This window comes from Lepidochelys kempii, chromosome 20, assembly GCF_965140285.1.
Source record: "Lepidochelys kempii isolate rLepKem1 chromosome 20, rLepKem1.hap1, whole genome shotgun sequence".
NCBI lineage: Eukaryota > Metazoa > Chordata > Testudines > Cheloniidae > Lepidochelys > Lepidochelys kempii.
Window position 1 is genome coordinate 3051583 of NC_136399.1, and position 17753 is coordinate 3069335.

General features: G+C 56.2%; 1 protein-coding gene across 3 annotated transcripts; it reads right to left on the bottom strand.

Moving 5' to 3' along the window:
* Window positions 1–200: 200 nt before the first annotated feature.
* PRIM1 (DNA primase subunit 1) lies at window positions 201–12834 on the bottom strand. 3 transcript variants are annotated; one of them, XM_073319304.2, is made up of 14 exons: window positions 12678–12834; window positions 11452–11609; window positions 9055–9161; window positions 8642–8715; window positions 7801–7937; window positions 7234–7292; window positions 6574–6683; window positions 5774–5865; window positions 5015–5132; window positions 4273–4342; window positions 3466–3563; window positions 2194–2292; window positions 1214–1269; window positions 201–673 (listed from the first exon to the last, which is right to left on the bottom strand). In XM_073319304.2, exons 1-13 carry the CDS (start codon window positions 12778–12780, stop codon window positions 1250–1252), a joined length of 1245 nt encoding a protein of 414 aa, XP_073175405.2. In that variant the 5' UTR covers window positions 12781–12834; the 3' UTR covers window positions 201–673; window positions 1214–1249. The 3 variants fall into 3 exon arrangements, with proteins under 3 accessions (XP_073175405.2, XP_073175406.2, XP_073175404.2); XM_073319305.2 differs by having other exon boundaries at window positions 201–1133; XM_073319303.2 differs by having other exon boundaries at window positions 201–1269.
* Between the last annotated feature and the right edge of the window lie 4919 nt (window positions 12835–17753).

Below are 17753 nucleotides of genomic sequence, written 5' to 3' on the forward strand. Positions count from 1 at the left end.
CCAGGGACCCAAGTACCTGTCACTCACTGTATCCCTCAGACCTTTCCAGTCCTGCACCTAGCTGTAATCCCACCTCTGCTCTTTCCCCTGAGACATGGGGGTCTAGTAATCTTTTCAGATCACTGGATAACTTCCCAACCACGCCCCGTGAACCCAACCAGCAGCCCACAGCACAACCACCACCAGAAAGACAGACCGTCTTCAACAGAACCCTTTAATAGTTTTCTTTGTGCATAAAAAAGTACAAAAGGATGCACAGACCGCCTCCTACTGGGCCATCAGACCCAGGCTGCCTGGAGTCATTCGACACTCCGAGATAAAGAGCTTGCGAATTAAATCCCACAGCAGGGAGAGGACTACACAGGCTGCAGCCAGAAGGGAACAGTTAAGCAGGAAGAGGGAGAATTGGAGTAGCCTTTGATGTCTGGAATAAGTCAGTCGAGGTCAAAATCTGGAAGAGCTGGGCCTGGGGAACCATTGCTTAGAAATGACGAATACAATGGTCCAATCTCATGCATCTGGGGCTGTCAGGCAGCTTCTTCCATTAATAATGGTTTGCCCCAGAGCACAGGGTGCTCTTTCCTTCTGTGCTGGCAAAGGACAGCAATCTAGACACAATCTCCACTGCCTGCCCCCAGGTTGAAGGATCAGCTTCAGTCTCAGCAGAGTTACCCTGATAGAAAGAAAACCCGCAGGTCATTTTTGCAGGCACCAGCCAGGTGCCAATTCCAGATCCCTGGTGCCCTTGGAATCTATCAGCCGATGAGACTTCCTCCCTTCCTCTTGAATCAGCCAGCTGGGATCCCCCTGCTCCTAATTCCCACTTTACCAATGGCTCTTGGTCAGGCAGGTAAAATTCCACCTTGCCCTTGTGCCGACAAACAGGGCTGGGTGGGTTAAGCCACCTGCTGTGTGCAGACAAGGGGAGGAATTGACATCAGCTCATGCCCCATCTCCTTGCCTCGCGCAGAAGGAAGCAGTTCTAATTTCTTGCCAACAATCCATGGTGTGGCCTTCTCCCAGCGCGTGCTCCAAGCCCAGGCTCACGCTGGCCCCTGCAAAATGAACATCCTCTTCCTCCACTAGGCGAGACCAGTTGGGTTTCTCTTTGTTGGAAGTCTGCTGGGTAAAGCCTTTAATGCCAAGAAGAATAAGGGAACTACCATAGTCCGCTGTCCTGATCAGAGCTCTTGTAACGGCTGGCTGGACTTACCAGACGTAGATTTTCCCCCCGGAGACGCCAGAATCCTCAGAAATCTCCTTGTAAATCTAAAGGAAAGAAACACAGGATCTTATGCACCAGAGAAAGCTGCACCTGTGGCTTATTATACGTCTGCCTTTCTTTTCCTCCAAGCCAGTGATTCTCAGATCGCAGCAGTTCAGGAGCCAAATTAGTGCTCAGCATTCCCCAGCAGAGCCGCCAGCATGTGAATTCATTGTTTCATTGATGATGGGTGCTCTATATTCGTATTTTTAACAGAATGATGGGGAAATATTGAACGTATATATTATTCTCACAGCAAAATCACTGACTAGGTATTATTATTTGATCAACTACAATCAGTTATAACACAGTAAAAGCACCCTGATGGGCTAATAATTAAATCATAGTGTTTTAATATCACGTGCTGCGAAGAGCTACCCGGTCTGAGTATGGCTGCAGTAAGCGGAAGTTTGCGGGCATTAAGACACACAACCTTCTTGGTTACGTTCTCATTGAACAGAGCAATGCAGTTCATCCCTAAGACTGTCCGTCCGTAGTCACTTCAGCCACCATGTGCAGGTCCCTGGGTCTTTGTTATTAACTATTTGTATTACAGCAGAGCTCAGAGGCTTCGGCTGAAATCAGGGCCATCCCATGCTCGGTGTTCTGCCGCATCTCAGTCCCAAATTGTTCACAGCAGCTAACCCGAGTTAAGAGCAGAGTTGCCATGTCTTCAGCGCTGGATTAACCTGAGTGAAGAACACCCCTTTTATCTGCAGGGAGGACACAACCTAAGGGGAGCTGAAGTCACTTTTCAGGGTGACACAGCTGAAATAGAACCCAGGCAGCTGTGCACTGACCATTGGACAGTATCGCCCTCCCACGCTTAGAAGTCAGGACCACATTTCTGCAGGGAAGGGAGAGCCCTGAAAGGTTTCAAGCAGCCTGGAAGAGGAAAAGCCCCACCCAGTCCCCTCCTTGGCCCCTACCGCTCTTCCTGAGAAGCTCCCCTTTGCGAGACTTCTCCATTTCCTCCACGAACCGTTCGAAGACTCTCACGTAAGGAGCCAAGCTGGTTTTCTTGTAGTCTAAGGGACAAAGAGAGACATGTGCAAAGGATCTGCTGGCCGTACAGAGCATGATGCGGGAGATCCTGCCATGCAGCCCCACTTCCTCCTGTATGGAAAGCCCTGAGAGCCCCATGTTACAATCCCTCACACCTGGGCTCTCAAGGCTGGCTGTATCAAGAGGGGACGTGAATTCAACCTCCGTCCAGGCCTGTATCATAACTTAGCCTTCGTAGTTTCAGCGCTGGTTTACTGTGTCAGGTGTACAGGGAAAATTCCACCCCCCCAGCATTGCTCACACTGCTGCAGTGGGATGCTGCCACTGCAGAATGGCAGTGTTGCCTAGAGGCTAGTGCACAGGCTTGTGACTCGGGAGACCTGAGTTCAATTTCTGGCCCTGCTGGAGTGACTTCCCCTGTGTGTACCTCAGTTTCCCTATCTGTAAAACAGGGGATAATGTGAAAAGCGCTGTAGAAGAGAAAGGGGTTAATTCTTATTAAAATGCCACTGGGCTCTGCAGCAGTTAATTCACACGTCTGGGAGTTTGCCGCTAGGGTTGGGAAAAATTCTAAAGCTGGGGGCACTTTTTGTTCTACTTTGGAAGCTCATTTTTCGGGTGCAGCAATTTCCAGGGGGTGCCTCTTTCCTCCCCTTCGCGAGCTGAAGACCTCTGTGCTGTGTGCCCTGGAGCAGCTCCGGCCGTTGCATGAAACTGAGCCAGCCCCTTGGTTGACAAGTGGCTCTAGGAACATGGGGAACCTGGTTGAGGCCGCTCTGGGGACCGGAAATACTGACTAGGAAAGAGGGGTATCAACTTGCAAGACTGACCACTGGGTCAATACGTAAGCTAGTCTCCCCCGCGCCCAGACGGAGCTGCCATGCCTGACCTCAGTTGTTAGAATATTCTTTGTTCTACAGCACCACCAGCGAAGTTCGGGCCCCACCGGGCCAGGCGCTGCACAGACACACAGCAAGAGACAGCCCCGGTCCTGGAGAGCTTGCAAGCTAAACAGATGAGAGAGGCTGGGAGGGGAAACTGAGGCAGAACACGGCAAAGTGCCTTGCCCATGGGCACAGAGCAAGGCACAGAACCCAGGTCTCCTGTCTCCTAGACCACGCTCTCTTCCGTGGTCCCATATTAACGTGTTTTAATAAAAGCAGCATCTTTCGGGACGACTGCCTCCAGCCACTCACCCCTGGTGCGACGCTTGGGCACTGGCTCCGCCTCGTTTTCCTTCTCTCCATCCTCCTCCTCCTCCTCATGAGCCGTGTCCAGTTCACTACAGAGGCGGCTAAGAACAAGCAGAGTGAGAGTCCCTTAGAGCTGGCTACCCAATGCCGCTGGTTAGCCTGTAGCCACGATCGGCCCCACCAAACAGATCAGCACAGAGCAGCCTCGTGGCACGGCTGCTCACTCGCGGAGCGCAGACCCGGCCCACTCCGCGCCGGACAGATCACGCGAGAGAGGGGTTCCCTGCCCCGCGGTGTAAAAACCAACCAACTGGCCCCATCCACCTTGTGCTGATAAATACCTTGGGGATCGCTTGTTGCTTCTGCACTCATTAGGAGGCTCCATTCTCCCCTCCTGCCCCCCCACATGCCAGGGGCTGAGTCTCCCACTGTCCCCTGCTCCATTCCAGGAGCTCTGTGTCTCTTTCTTTTGTCTCCCCCCGGTCCCTGGATTGGCAAGTGGCTGGTGCGCGCTCTCTCCCTGACCAAAGATCCTCATATTACAACACATGCTAGGAAGGATGAAGTCTCCTCTCCTTCTGGCTCGCCTCGATGGCTGAACATCTGCCCCACGGGGCAGGGGCTCTGGGAGTCCCCCATTTTCTCTCTCCCCATTTCCTGATCTCCCCCCAAATCAAAAGGGTTCTGCCCGTCGACGCTGGAATCCCAGACTGAACAAAAAGCAGCATTCGGAAGTGATTGTGTTACACAGCCAGACAGGCCCCATCGTGCGGAGAGAGGGGTCCCGCAATCCCGGCCCATCACTGGTACCTTATGGTTGGAACGGCGAACGGGTCAAACTGATCCAGCTTCTGCAAATCGATTGGGACCGAAACACGACCTAGGAGAGGCAAAACCAGCATCACCTTACCAGCGGCATGTTTCCTGTGTCACCCAGAGGCCACAATGAGGGGTCAGGGCCCCTTGGGCTGGAAGCTGCGCAAGAAAGAAGCTAGACAGCCCCTGGCCTAAAGAGCTAGCAACCTCGGTTTGCTGCGAGTCTCAGGTGGAGACACACAGCCAGGGCTGAAGAGAGGGAGGGGACAGGGACAGAAGCGAGTTTAGCATAGGGAGATGCAGTCACAGCTCACCACGAGCCCAGGCAGGGGATGGGACTGTCTTTTGGTTGTGTTTGGACAGCGCCTAGCGCAACGGGGCTCATTAGGCCCTGCAAATTACACTGGCCGAGGTACGAGATGAGGAAGGTAAGGTAAAGACGGTGGGGATTTCTGGACTGCATGGAGACCTGGGTCCGCAGGCAGGAGCTGACCGTCAGCTCTCTGCTCGAAAGGAAGCTCATGGCGCCAGGATCTCCCATTGCATTAGCCAGGGGAGCGTCTGGCAGGGAACTTACTCCCCACCCTGGTCTGAAACAAGGAGGGGCTTCGGGGGCTGCCGACGGGGCGGAAGGCGGCTGGCTGAGTTTCTCACACTGGCGAGATTCCCTACCCGCGGAATGGGGATAACACGACCGCCCCGCCCCGCCGGACCTACATCGGTGTGCATGCATGACCTGTTTTGGGGTGGACGCTGAACGGGCTCTTCAGTAAGTGGCTGACTCCCTTGCTGACGTTGATATCCAGCCGGGGGAAGCAGAACTGCAACATGATCTCCGACTCCGCGTGGGAGGGCTAGGAGCAGACGGACAGTCATGGGCTGGGGACGACTTTTGTGCTACAAGGCCCCATACGCTCCCTGTCTCTGTGCTGGCTGGAAACGAGTCCTACCCCGGAGATTCAAGGACGTCACCACCCCAGGTAAAGCCAGCATCCCCGATTCTGGATGCGAACCAGCCACCAGGGAATACCCCTCGCCGTGGGCTGCTGTTGGCAGGGCAGGGCATCCCCATCCGAACAGGGCCCAGCGCTGGATTGGGACTCAGAAGCCTGGATTCTATTCCCGACTCTGCCACTGGCAAATCCCACCACCTCGCTGTGCCTCAGTTTCCCCATGAGTAAAATGGGAGGGAACGATACCAATCTTTGTAATGCACTTTGAGGCTGACGGATGGAAAGCATCAGATAAGAGCTAGGCACTGTTATTATTCTAGGGGCGTGCCCAGATCTGGATACTGCAGAGGCCCATATAGGGCTGGGGCAGGAGCAGAGAGTAAGTTAAATCAGACCCCAGAACCTGATGCAAAGAGCACTGAACCCAACGGGGGAAAAATATTCAATCAATGGATCGGGCCCAAAGACTAACTGTCCCCAACGAGCCACAAAGCACCTCGATTCTCTCCCATCCCCAGCTACGTTCTTGGGCTGTTCCTTACCCTGCATTTATCCATTTTGTTTTTCAGGAGCTCCCAGCGCTGGAGCGAATCACGCTTTTTGGGGAATTCCCGCAGCAGGCTCTCTCGAATCGGTGATCAGCTGTTAAGGGGTTACAACAAGGCTCTCCTAGGGGCCAACTCCCCATCAAGGGAACACCGAAGCTCCAATATTCAAAAGGCAACAGCTGGGTCACTGTCCGAAGGGCAGTAGCATGGGGACTGGGTCTCTGTGAAGCCCCCCTCAGAGACAGACAAAGGCCCTAGGAGCTTACAGCACTGTGCGTCAATCCCACGCACACGCCTTTGTATTTCTCTTGTGCCAAAGGCACGCCACGAGCATTTCCCATCTCGGAGAAGTGGGGAAAACGCAGCTATACCCCAGGAAACCCAGACCTGACCAACTGACACAGCTACAGGGCTATTACAATGCGTGTAACGCGACAGCCCCTAGAAGCCCTGACCGAGATTGGACCAGGTGCGCTCTGTGAAGGCAGGACAGGACTCTGTGGCCCAGAGCCCCAGCAGGTGGAAACTGGGGTCACTCTACTGCGATCGATGGGCAGCCCCCCAGGCGGTAGCTCCCGCGAATTACAGGCTTGGCCCGTTGATTTCACTGCCCGATAACCGTTTCTCGGCTCCCTTGACAGATGTCGCCCCTAGAGCCGAGCTGAAGGCACTCGGCGCATCCCGCATGCAGAGCCTCTGTCTTGGGAGACTCCAAGAGCCGGGACCCTCGAGTTCTAGCCCCCATCCCCAGAGGCAGCGCTTTAGGAAAGGCCCTGCGAACAGCCGAAGGATATGCTCTGGGACGAGGGCAACCACCTTCTCCCAGCTCTCGTTGCTGCCCAGGATATCCTGGCCCACCAGGGCGTATTCTTCGAAGTACGGCTCCACCAGACTCAGCGAGTTGCTGGGGGAACAGTGGGTGGGGGAAGATGAGAGAGCTAAGAAGCTTGACGAGCTGCCATGCGCTTTGGCAGAGGAAGGCAACACAACACCTGGATTTAAGCCTGATGCCCCTAACGCCACATGGCGGGCCTGACGCTCAGCTACTTCCTCCCTGGAGGATCTAAGCTGTACTCTGGGACCAGGCAGGATCCTGCCTGGCTCCTGATTAAGTTAGAGCAGCCCCAGGGCTACTCCAGCATACACTCCTCTCCCTGTGGCCCTCAGGAAGCAGAGATTAGCCATAACTCAAGTGCGATCTAGTCACACCCTCACCTGCCCGCTATGCCAGGGGCTGGGCGCAGAGCAGATGAAGAGCCCCTTATGTCTTGCTCCACACCATCGCGGAGGGGCTCCCAGGGAGTCATTCTCACCTCCTTTAAGCTGCTCTAAGCGGCACAGAGGGGTCTGAATACAACCGACACCCAGGCCCAATGCACCCCGGAGCAGGGCATGGCACGCGACTAACCCAGACTGAGGTACATGAGATGCCATCCAGCGTCACGGCAACTGACCTGATGAACGGGTGAATGGGGTCAGTCAGGTTCACCTTCTTTACGGTTTCGGATCCGCCCTGGGAAGCGAAAGAGGAGACGATTCGTACAGCCCAACCCCTCCCCTTATCCGGAAACCAGGCGCTGAGCGAGGAGCCCAGCGCCAGGCACCGGGGTGGGAGATTCTGGCTCGAGGGCACCATCTGCAGAGGACCTGAATGCTCACAGCTCCAGCTGGGGTCCATGCTCCGGACCAACCACAGACGCCCTCGAGGTTAGAGCCCTGCAAGCCTGAGTCTGCAGACCCGGCCTCAGGCTCGCTGTCGCGGGTCTTTTTTTTTTTTTTTTTTTGCAGTGTAGACGTACCCATTCTGCCTCAGTTGTGCAAATGGGGGGGGAGGAGGGGCTGCCTCTCAAGGGGGTAAGGATAAAGCCATTGCTGATACCGCAGTGACTGGGGCCAGGCGAGCACCTACGACCGACAGGCCCCATACTTGCGTTGCCATGCTCGGCACGGCCTGGCTTCTGAAGAGAGATGGGAGGCAGCCAGTTTCTCAGGCCACCCCTGCCCCGTCGGCTCCCACGCACCTTCACGAGGGTGAGATACTCCACCGTCGCGGAGCGCATGGCGGACGACCACTTCCGGACGGCATCATCACACACCCAGCAGTGGACGCCTCGCCGGCCCGAATACACCCACAGGCGGTGCTTCACCCCGAAATCCTCTGCGGGGGGGAGGGGGACACGGAGCAAAGTCAGCGCAGAGCTCGGGTTGGAAACAAGAAGGATCGTACAAGAAACAGGTAAACCTCTGTGGAGCAGAGTTCTGGGGCGCCCTGGGTCCCACAGAGGGCCAGGATACATGGGGTTACGTTCTGGAGTCTGCAAACAGACCCGAGAGAGGCTCCAGTTTATTTTGCATCCCACATGCCCTACGAGCCCTCTTGCCCCTCCTGGCTTAGCCCATATCCCTGTTGGCAAACGGGTTAAAACGAGCGGCATCATAACTGACACAGAGCTGGTCAGGAGCCCAGGGCGAACAGCACCCCTCGGGCTGAGCGGGCAGCCCGCAAGCTGTGCCAAAGGACCCCGCACGGCTCTCGCCAACACATATGTGGCCTACATATCCCAGCATGCAGTGTGCCATCTCGACCTGCAATGCACACTGGGACCTGTGGTCTCTGCGGGTCCCACCGCCACATGTGGGGCCGCTGAAATGGGTCCCGTTTTACACCAAATAGGAGTTGCCAAGGCGGCTCCCAGCCAGGTGGAGATTGGACTCCCTGGAGAGCGCGGGGGGGGCGGGGAGAGGGGCACCACGGCAGACTTCTGGGACGCGGTTAGGGAGGAAACGGCCGAGCCCCAACGGTGCCATGCAGACCGGCCAATAGAGCAGTGATGGGCCCCAAGGGGCGCGGCGGGTACTTGCCCACGAGCGCGCGGTCGATGACCCGGATCGCGATGGTCATAAGGGTCCAGCACTTGGAGCAGATCTCAGCGGAGCTGAAAGGAGAGCGGCACGGAGGCAAGGCAGAGTAAGCATGAGCCTTCCACAGTATAAACCCCCATGACCCGGGCACGGCTGACCAAGCAGCCACAGGGTCCTGCTGTCAGAACCACGCCCAGTTGCCTACCCCTTGCTCATAGCCAGGGTGGGAACTCTCTGGGGCAGCGCCTTTGTGACCTTGGCCTGACCCCGTGCCTCAGTTTCCCCATCTGTAACATGGGGTTCCTTTGTCTGCTTCATCTCTTTAGACTGCAAGTAGGTTGGGGCAGGGACTGTCTCATAACATGTCTGTGCCACACTGGGGCTCTCTAGGAGCGACTGGCAAGAGCAAATACCTGCAGCAGCTCCGGACGTCGTCGTAATCCGTCATGTCTATGTCGAACACCAGCTCCTTCTCCTGAGCCTGGAAGGCGCCCCGGTGCACGGCGTTGCACTGGCTTGGCTGCAGAAGGGGAAGAACCGGTCAGTTTCGACGGCCGTGGGGCCCACGCGGGCGACTGCCGGTTTGGCCGGGGATCCCTCCACGGGACCTGCTAAGCCAGCGGCGTTGCGTTCACGTGCCACCAGAATCGCTGCATTACAAGGCAACGGAGATCGGTCTGGCCACCAGCCCTCGCCGCGGCGGCTGCTACAGGGGATTTTGCAATGTGCTCCCAGCCCCAGGCTAGCACCTCGTCCAGCTCTCTCCCTCGGTTGGCGGGGAGCAAGCAGTGTCTCGCAGACCCTGCACCGCACCAGGGATCCTGCCACACAAATGGCACTTCCCGCACCAGACCGGGAGTCAAGATTCCTGGGCTCTAGTCCCAGCTCTGGGAGGGCAGCGTCGTCAAATGCAGGGGCTCTCAACGTTTCCAGACCGCTGTCCCCCCTTTCAGGAGTCCGATTTGTCTTGCGTACCCCCAAGTTTCACCTCACTTAAAATTACTTGCTTACAAAATCAGACATAAAAACACAAAAGTGTCACAGCCCCACCGTTACTGAAAAACTGCTTCCTTTCTCATTTGTACCATCTAATTATAAAATAAATCGACAGGAATATAAATACTGTCCTGACATTTCCGTGTACAGAGCAGTATCAACAAGTCATTGTCTGTATGAAATTGTAGTTTGTCCTGACTTCACGAATGCTTTTTATGTCACCTGTTGTAAAACTAGGCAAATCTCTAGATGAGCTGACGGACCCCCTGGAAGATCTCTGCCTACCCCTGATAGAGAACAACTGGTCAAATGGTTAGAGCAGCGGGGCTGGGAGTCAGGACTCCGAGGATCTCCTGCTAGTCCGATGCTGCAGGGGATGGAGAATATGAATCAGGACTCCTGGGTTCTATCCCAGGCTTCAGGATTAGTCTGGTCAAACGGTTAGAGCAGAGGGCCCGGGAGTCTTTGTTTCTAGGTGTACGACTTTACATTAGTCCCTACTGAAAACACAGTTTGCGTGCGTCCAGTTTACCAAGCAACCCAGATCGCTCTGTGTCAGTGACCTGTCCTCTTCACTCTTCTCCCAATTTTCTGTGTCATCTGCCAACTTCGTTAGTGACGATTCGACGTTTCCTTCCAGTTCAGCGACACATGGTCAAGAACCAACTCCTGAGGGACCCCCCCTAGAAACGCACCCTCTCAGTGATAATTCCCTATTCACAATTAGTTTGAGTCCTGGCAGTCAGCCAATTTTGAATCCATTTAATATGTGCCATGTTGATTTAGCATCGCTCTAGTTTCTTAATCAGAATGGCACGTGGTACCAAGTCAAACGCCTTGCAGAAGTCGATCACATCAGTGGTTCTCAACCAGGCGAATGCAGGGATCTTCCGGGGGGTACGTCAACTCATCTAGATAGTTGCCTCGTTTTACAACAGGTGACCTAAAACGCACTAGCGAACTCAGGACAGACTTCGATTTCACACAGACAATGACTTGTTTATGCTGCTCTGTACACTGCACACTGAAATGTTAGTACAATATTTATATTCCAATCGATTTATTTTATAATTAGATGGTACAAATGAGAAAGTCAGCCATTTGTCGGTAATAGGATGCTGTGACTCTTCTGTATTTTTGTCTGATTTTGTAAGCAAGTAGTTTTTAAGTGAGGTGAAACTTGGGGGTGCGCAAGACAAATCGGACTCCTGAAAGGGGGACAGCAGTCTGGGAAGGTTGAGAACCGCTGGATTACATCAACACTATGACCGTTATCAACCAAACTTGCAGTCTCATCGGAAAAAGATCTCAAGCTACTTTGACAAGATCTGTTTTCCATAAACCCCTGTTAATTGGCATTAATTATATTATCCTGCTTTAATTCTTTATTTATCGTGTCCCGTATCAACACTTCCATTATATTACCTGGGAACAAGGTCAGGTCTATAATTTACAAGGTCATCCCTTTTCCCAGTTTAACCACACCCCTCTCTGGGCCTCTATTTCTCCATCAATAAAGAAAAACGATAAGCCACCTGGGTGACCTGCCCTGTCTACACTCCGGGTGCTAGAATCGTACGGCTACCGTGCCATAGCTCTCCCGCTGTAAACTCATCGTGTAGACGCAAGGAACTCCACTTCCCTCAGCATTCATCCTTCGACCAAGCTGAATCTACACCTTGGGTTAGGCTGGCAGAGCTGAGGGGCTCGGGGTGGGGAGGGATTTTGACGCCCTGGAGCACCATCACTACGCTGATGTTCGTTTAATGCGTAGACCAGACCGGCGAATACTGGCTCTCTCAGTCCGGACTCACTCGATGCGAATACACGGCTCCCACGTCGATCTTATAGGGGTTCATTTTCTGCATCTCTTTCTCCAGCTCCTGGGGGCTGTTGAAGGACTGGTACCGCACGTAGATGTCATCGCGCAGCGTGAAGGAGAACTCCCGCCGCTGGAAGTAATTCTTCACCACTGCCAGGGAAACGGCTGCTGCACTTGGGACTGTCTGAGCACCCTAGGGAGCTGCTGGAGTGCGCACACACCCCAATCTAAGGGCCCTCAAGCCTGACCTACAGCCCCCCGCTCCCTTAGCTTGGGGCTCCCCCCACACGCAGCTCCTCACCCCTTAGATCCGCTCCTTCCCTGCTGCCCCCCCGAAGGGTCCCAACTTCAGGACCTGGGCCTTTTAGAATCCCTCCTTTTACACTTCCCTGTCCTGCTCCCTCCCCCCATCTTCCCCCCATGGTACAAGCTTCCCCCTCCCCGAGCGTGCACCCTCCCCCCCGTGCACGTGTTCCCCCCATGCATGCACCCCCATCTCCCTGTGCACCCCCATATCGCCATGCACCCCCCACCACTCCTTTCGTGCACCCCCTGCGTGCACTCCTCATCTCCCCGTGCACACACCCCCATCTCCCCGTGCACCTCCCCACCGCCCCCCTGCGTGAACCCCTCCGAGCACCCCCCCATCTCCCCGGGCACCCCACCGTGCACGCCCTCCATCTCCCCGGGCACCCCCCGCCGTGCACACACCGGGCACCCCCCGCCGTGCACGCCCCCCATCTCCCCGGGCACCCCCCGCCGTGCACGCCCCCCATCTCCCCGGGCACCCCCTGCCGTGCACGCCCCCCATCTCCCCGGGCACCCCCCGCCGTGCACACACCTCATGTCCCCGGACACCCCCCGTGCACGCCCTCCATCTCCCCGGGCACCCCCCCGTGCACGCCCCCCATCTCCCCGGGCACCCCCCGCCGTGCACGCCCCCCATCTCCCCGGGCACCCCCCGTGCACGCCCCCCATCTCCCCGGGCACCCCCCGCCGTGCACGCCCCCCATCTCCCCGGGCACCCCCCGCCGTGCACGCCCCCCATCTCCCCGGGCACCCCCCGTGCACGCCCCCCATCTCCCCGGGCACCCCCCGCCGTGCACGCCCCCCATCTCCCCGGGCACCCCCCGCCGTGCACCCCCCCATCTCCCGGGCACCCCGCGCGCTGCGTGCACCCCCCGAGAGCCCCCGGCGGCCGGAGCCCCCCCAGCTCACCCCCGCCGTAGCTGAGCCAGCGCCCGTAGGGCCCGTGGGGGAAGAGGCGGCGGTAGTAGAGCGGCAGCAGGTCGGGCAGGGAGCCCGGCTCGAACCCGGCCATGGCCCGCGGGCCGCAGGGGCAGGGACCGGCCGGCGCGCGCGGGAACCGGCTCGCGCGCGGCGCACGTGGGCAGGGCGGGGCCGGCGCGGGGCGGCTGGGAGCTGTAGTCCGGGGAGGGGGGGAAGGGGGGCTCGCTCCGCGGCAGCCCCGGGGGCGCGACGCGAACCCCCCCCCCCCCAGCCCGCATTGCAGAGCGAGCCTGGGGGCTGCAGAGCGAGCCTGGGGGCCGCTGCGCCTCGCAACCCACCTGCAAACCCCTGACTTCAGGGGCACCTCCCCTCCCCGGGCACCCCGAGGTGCTGCAGCCCCCCCCCCCCGCCGGGCACCCCAAGGTGCAGCACCCCGAGCCCTCTGACTCCAGCGCAATGCAGGGCGGCCCCAGTCACCGCACGGGCCCCCAGAGGTGCAAACCAGCCCCCTGCCTATGGTGCCTTGCAAAGCCCCTGGGGGCCGTGGGCAGCGGAGCCCCCCGCCTGGCAAGGCCAGTGCCCCGAGTGGCGTGAGGAGCCAAGTCCCGCCTCAGACTGCAGCCCCCCGACTGCGATGCCCGGCGGCTCGCTGCCCGGAAGGGCCACCCCCGTCCCCACTAGGGCGACCAGATGTCCCGATTTTATAGGGACAGTCCCCATTTTTGGGTCTTTTTCTTATCTAGGCTCCTATTACCCCTTGCCCCCGTCCCGATTTTTCACATTTGCTGTCTGGTCACCCTAGTCCCCACATACACAGCCCTCCGCCCCAGCCACCGCCCCCCAGCACACGCATCGTTCAGGGGGAAGCTGCGGCGGGATGGAACGGGACTGGCCGTGTGTCAGAGGCCCTGTACTGATCGCATGTCATGGAGATCCTCGCCATCTCACGGGGTCAGGGCCCATGCTCCTCTAGTGCCATATTGCTTCTCTGCGCCCCCCGCCCCCCACCTATCTATGCTTTGGCTTGGTATTCGCTATGCTCAGAGCCCTGCTGTTTTCACCTTGCTATCTGTGGCCATGAAGCCTTTGCACGGGGGTGGGGGTAGGGAGGGCTCCACAAATCATTCACTGATTGAAGGCTGGGGCCCAGTGGATTGTGTCCCTGCTTTCCCAGGGGCTGCAAAGGCGGAAACTGGTTCCCCGGCCTCCCTTCAGCGCAGCCTCCCTCGCTAACAGGCAGGCAGGAATGAATGCACTTCCCCGGGCTGGTGAACCGCTGGGGGAAAGTTGATATTTGCTGGACCTTGGGGCAGTTAATTATTCATTTCCCCAGCGATAGGGAAGGTGCTGAGATTCCACAGGACAGAGGGCTGGTTGCTGGGGGAAGAGCTGCACTACAGTCCAAGGCTGATCCTGAAATTCACGTGGACAGTGCAGATTTCGACCTCTCCCCATCTTCAAAAAATACCAGTAGGAACAAGGGAGAGATTTAGGGTCTGCGTGACAAGGACAATATGCTGCGGCCGGATTACAAATCCTCCTGCTTCAGGGCATGAGCCAGCTTCTAACTATCGGGGGGCAGGAGGAAACGGTCTGTGGGAGACCCTGATCCCAGGGAGCACGAGGGGGCAGGGGCCACTCACTGTGTGTCTGGCCAGCACCCACTACGATGGGGCCCTGCTCTGGGTCGGGGTCTGTGCAGCGCCTGGCACATTAGGGCCCCTAATTTCAGTCCCCGGGGGGGGAAGGGTCTGTGCAACACCCAGCACAGTGCGTCCGTGATCAGTATGCAATCCAGACCAGTGAGGGGCTCTGTGCCCCCTGCCCTGCAACCTTGCTCCAACCCGGACTGTTCACAACCTGCCACTAGCCTGCAGGTCACTCCCTGGTGTGTGTGTGTAACTGCAGCCTGCCAGGTGCACCCTGGCTCTCACCAGCCTGGGTTACAATGCAGGGTGACCCTGACACACTCCCAGTCCCAGATCCCCCCTGAAACATACATCCTGTGCTGCCCAGCCCCCTCCTGGACAGGGTGAATGCGGTAAGTCTCTTATTCCTTCAGGGGAATAATATACAGCAGCTTGTCACCTGAACCAGCGTTACCCAGACACCTCAATGTAAACACACTGGGTTAGGTCAAACAGTAAAACAAGCTGATTAGCTACAAAGCAAGAGGCTTGAAGTGAGTACGAGCACCGAGGCATACAAAAATCAGAAATGGCTACAAGAAAAATAAAGATAAAACACTTCCTAGTGCCGAATTTAACAACCTGTATCCGATACAAGCGGAGTTCCTCACCACATGCCTCCAGCGCACGGTCATACTGACCGAACTCTTCAAGTCAGGCCCCGTCCCCCAGAGTCCAACAGCTGTTTCCTTGGTCTTCTCAGCTGCAGAGAATGAGATGGGTAGGGAGAGAGAGGGGGGATTCCCTGAGGTGTTTGTCCCTCCTTTTTATCATTTATGTCCCCCCCATCCCCAAAAAACATTGCCAGCTGAGAACCAGTGGACAAAGCATATATGTGGAAGGATGTTCCCTGCTGGGTTTTTTCACCTGCATGTACTTACATGCAAGTTTCCTTTTGTTTCCTTCCTTCCCCTTTTGCACCTGATGACTCTGTTTACTGCTTAAATGCAGATTAAGGCAAACACACAGTCTTTTGCTCAGGACAAACCCGCTTGCTGACTTCTGCCAGGGCATGGCTGTGGGGTTTGGACTGTGTGTAAATCACATCGTGCGGGGAAAGCATCTCGCTTCACATCCAATGCTGCCAAGCCTATGTGGTCAGGACACTACTGACCAGCAAAGGATGAGTTTCCAAACGATACCTCCCCAGGCGTCCCTTGTACAAAGACGGTTACAATGGCGTGCTGGGTGTGAATACAGGGGTGCATTGCATCATGTGGGGGCAGGGGTTGCACAGTGCGAGACACAATGGGGCCCCCATCTCGGTTGGGGGTGTGTGACTGTGTAATGCCCGTCACAATGGAGCCCCAATCTTGGTTGGGAGGGGGGTCCGTCCAGTTCCGGGCACACTGGGGCCCTAATCTCAGAGAAGCACCAAAATCCTGGGCGTTCCCTTCTGTCGCTCTCTAGGCAAATGTTATACCAATAAAATAAAAACGAGCAGGATCTTATTAAAGGGGAAAAGGCCAGATGCCATGTTTACTGTGAACACAGAAAGAATCCTGGTAGCAGTCAGTTATAGCAATAACATTCCATCCAATTTCACATTCATTCACACACACATGGGTTCTGCCAGGTTGTTATCATAGTTACCAGCCTTAGAGTTGCTCGTACCAAGCCACTGGCCAGGAGGCCTGGACACAAGGAGGGAGCAGGGCCTTGTCAGATGTGCATCTGATGCTCCTGGAAGTTGGTTTGCAGAATCAGACCTAAAGTCCTCACTCTTCAGGGTCTGTTCTTGTAGGGATCCATCCTCCTGTATTTGCCTCGTCATGCTGTTCTCACGTTTGAAGTGACAGTCAGTCACACAGATGGCACAGCAAGGACGGAATGACAGCATGTTGTTGTCTTGTTCTTCGGCCCCCAGTCCCTGGGGCAAGTATGCCCTCAGGGCTATCAGGCTGTCTCGTCCACTGTATTCTTCAGCCAAACGCTCTTATTTTAAGGCTGGCACCTCAATCTTTAGTCTTTCCTTCCTCATTCAATCATACATAGAATCCCACTCACACTCCAACGTATATCCTGTCCCATCTGCATTTTGTCACCTACCCATCCTTTAACATAACCATTCTAACATCAGTAGGCCATGGCACACTTCAATAAGTCTACTCATCCCACTTGTTACCCCTAAAAGGAAATGAACAAGATAAGCATGCAAGAGTGGGGGGTTCACAGATTTTATTCTGGAGTTTAGGATGTCACGGGGTCCCCGGGCGATGCTCTGGAACTGCTCCCTATGAAGCCAGTCAGGACTCTGGGGAAGTCTTCTCTCTGGGAGCAGCCTGTCTGCAGGACACACAGCTCACCCGGCTCCACCTTCCTGGGTCTGACCTCGGAGCGCATTCGGCATCCTCTGCCCCTCCGTGCGCTTCCCACAGCAAGTCCGCCCAGGCGGGCTCCTAGGGAAGCCAGAGGGTCCTGCCCCCGAACTCCGCAGTCAGACGTGACTCTCAACCAGCCAGTAAAACAGAAGGTTTATTAGACGACAGGAACATGGTCTAACACAGAGCTTGCAGGTGCAGAGAACAGGACCCCTCAGCTGGGTCCATTTTGGGGGGCAGTGAGCCAGACAACCCCTTCTGCCCTTCACTCCTCGTCCCCAGCCAGACCCAAACTGAAACTCCCTCCAGCCCCTCCTCCTCTGGGTTTTGTCCCTGTCCCGGGCCAGGAGGTCACCGGATTCCTTTGTTCTCCAACCCTTCAGCTCTCACCTGGCAGGGGGGAAGGGCCCAGACCATCAGTTGCCAGGAAACAGGGTGTCGGCCATTCTCTGTGTCCAGACCCCTGCACACGCCTGCCCTCTAGGGCTCTGCAAGGATCATACACCGTTATCCCACCACCTAGATACTTAAGAACTGCCTAGGGGAAACTGAGGCACCCCCACACTATTCAGAGGAAACATTAAGAACAGTCCCACTTCGTCACATAGGAAAACAAAGTTTGTACCAGCCATCAAGGACAGCCGTTATCTTGTTACTTTTAGAATAAACTCCTTGTCTCTGGATGTTTTTCTCCAGTTGGCACAGACCTTGCAAATGGGCATAGACGTTGCAAATTGGCAGGCCTCTTTCAGCGAGCACAAACTCAGCAGGCCGAGAGACATATTTTCTTTCTAATGGTCACGCCAAATCCGGGGTCTGTTCTGGAATCGTTCTTTCTTACATTTTCCACAACATAAAACATTAATTATTACTTTTAATCCAACCCACGCCCATTCCAGCTAATCAGCCTGCCCAGCCACACTTCCCCGCCTACAGACTAGGCTTTGATACCCCCAGTCTGAGCACCCAGGAACTCAGCACCGCTGGGATTTCACGGGCTGGTTTTTCTGAATCCCTTTTGGGGCCAGAACAAACTGACACAACCCTCTTGTTTA

What these genes read in the sequence shown, in the direction of transcription:
- PRIM1 (XM_073319304.2), bottom strand. Translation starts at nt 12,780, where the DNA reads ATGGCCGGGTTCGAGCCGGGCTCCCTGCCCGACCTGCTGCCGCTCTAC. An exon ending in GACGTCCGGAGCTGCTGCAG is followed by an intron (nt 8,716 to 9,054) that starts GTATTTGCTCTT and finishes CTCTCCTTTCAG; the next exon opens with CTCCGCTGAGATCTGCTCCA. An exon ending in TTCGCCGTTCCAACCATAAG is followed by an intron (nt 3,564 to 4,272) that starts GTACCAGTGATG and finishes GCTTGTTCTTAG; the next exon opens with CCGCCTCTGTAGTGAACTGG.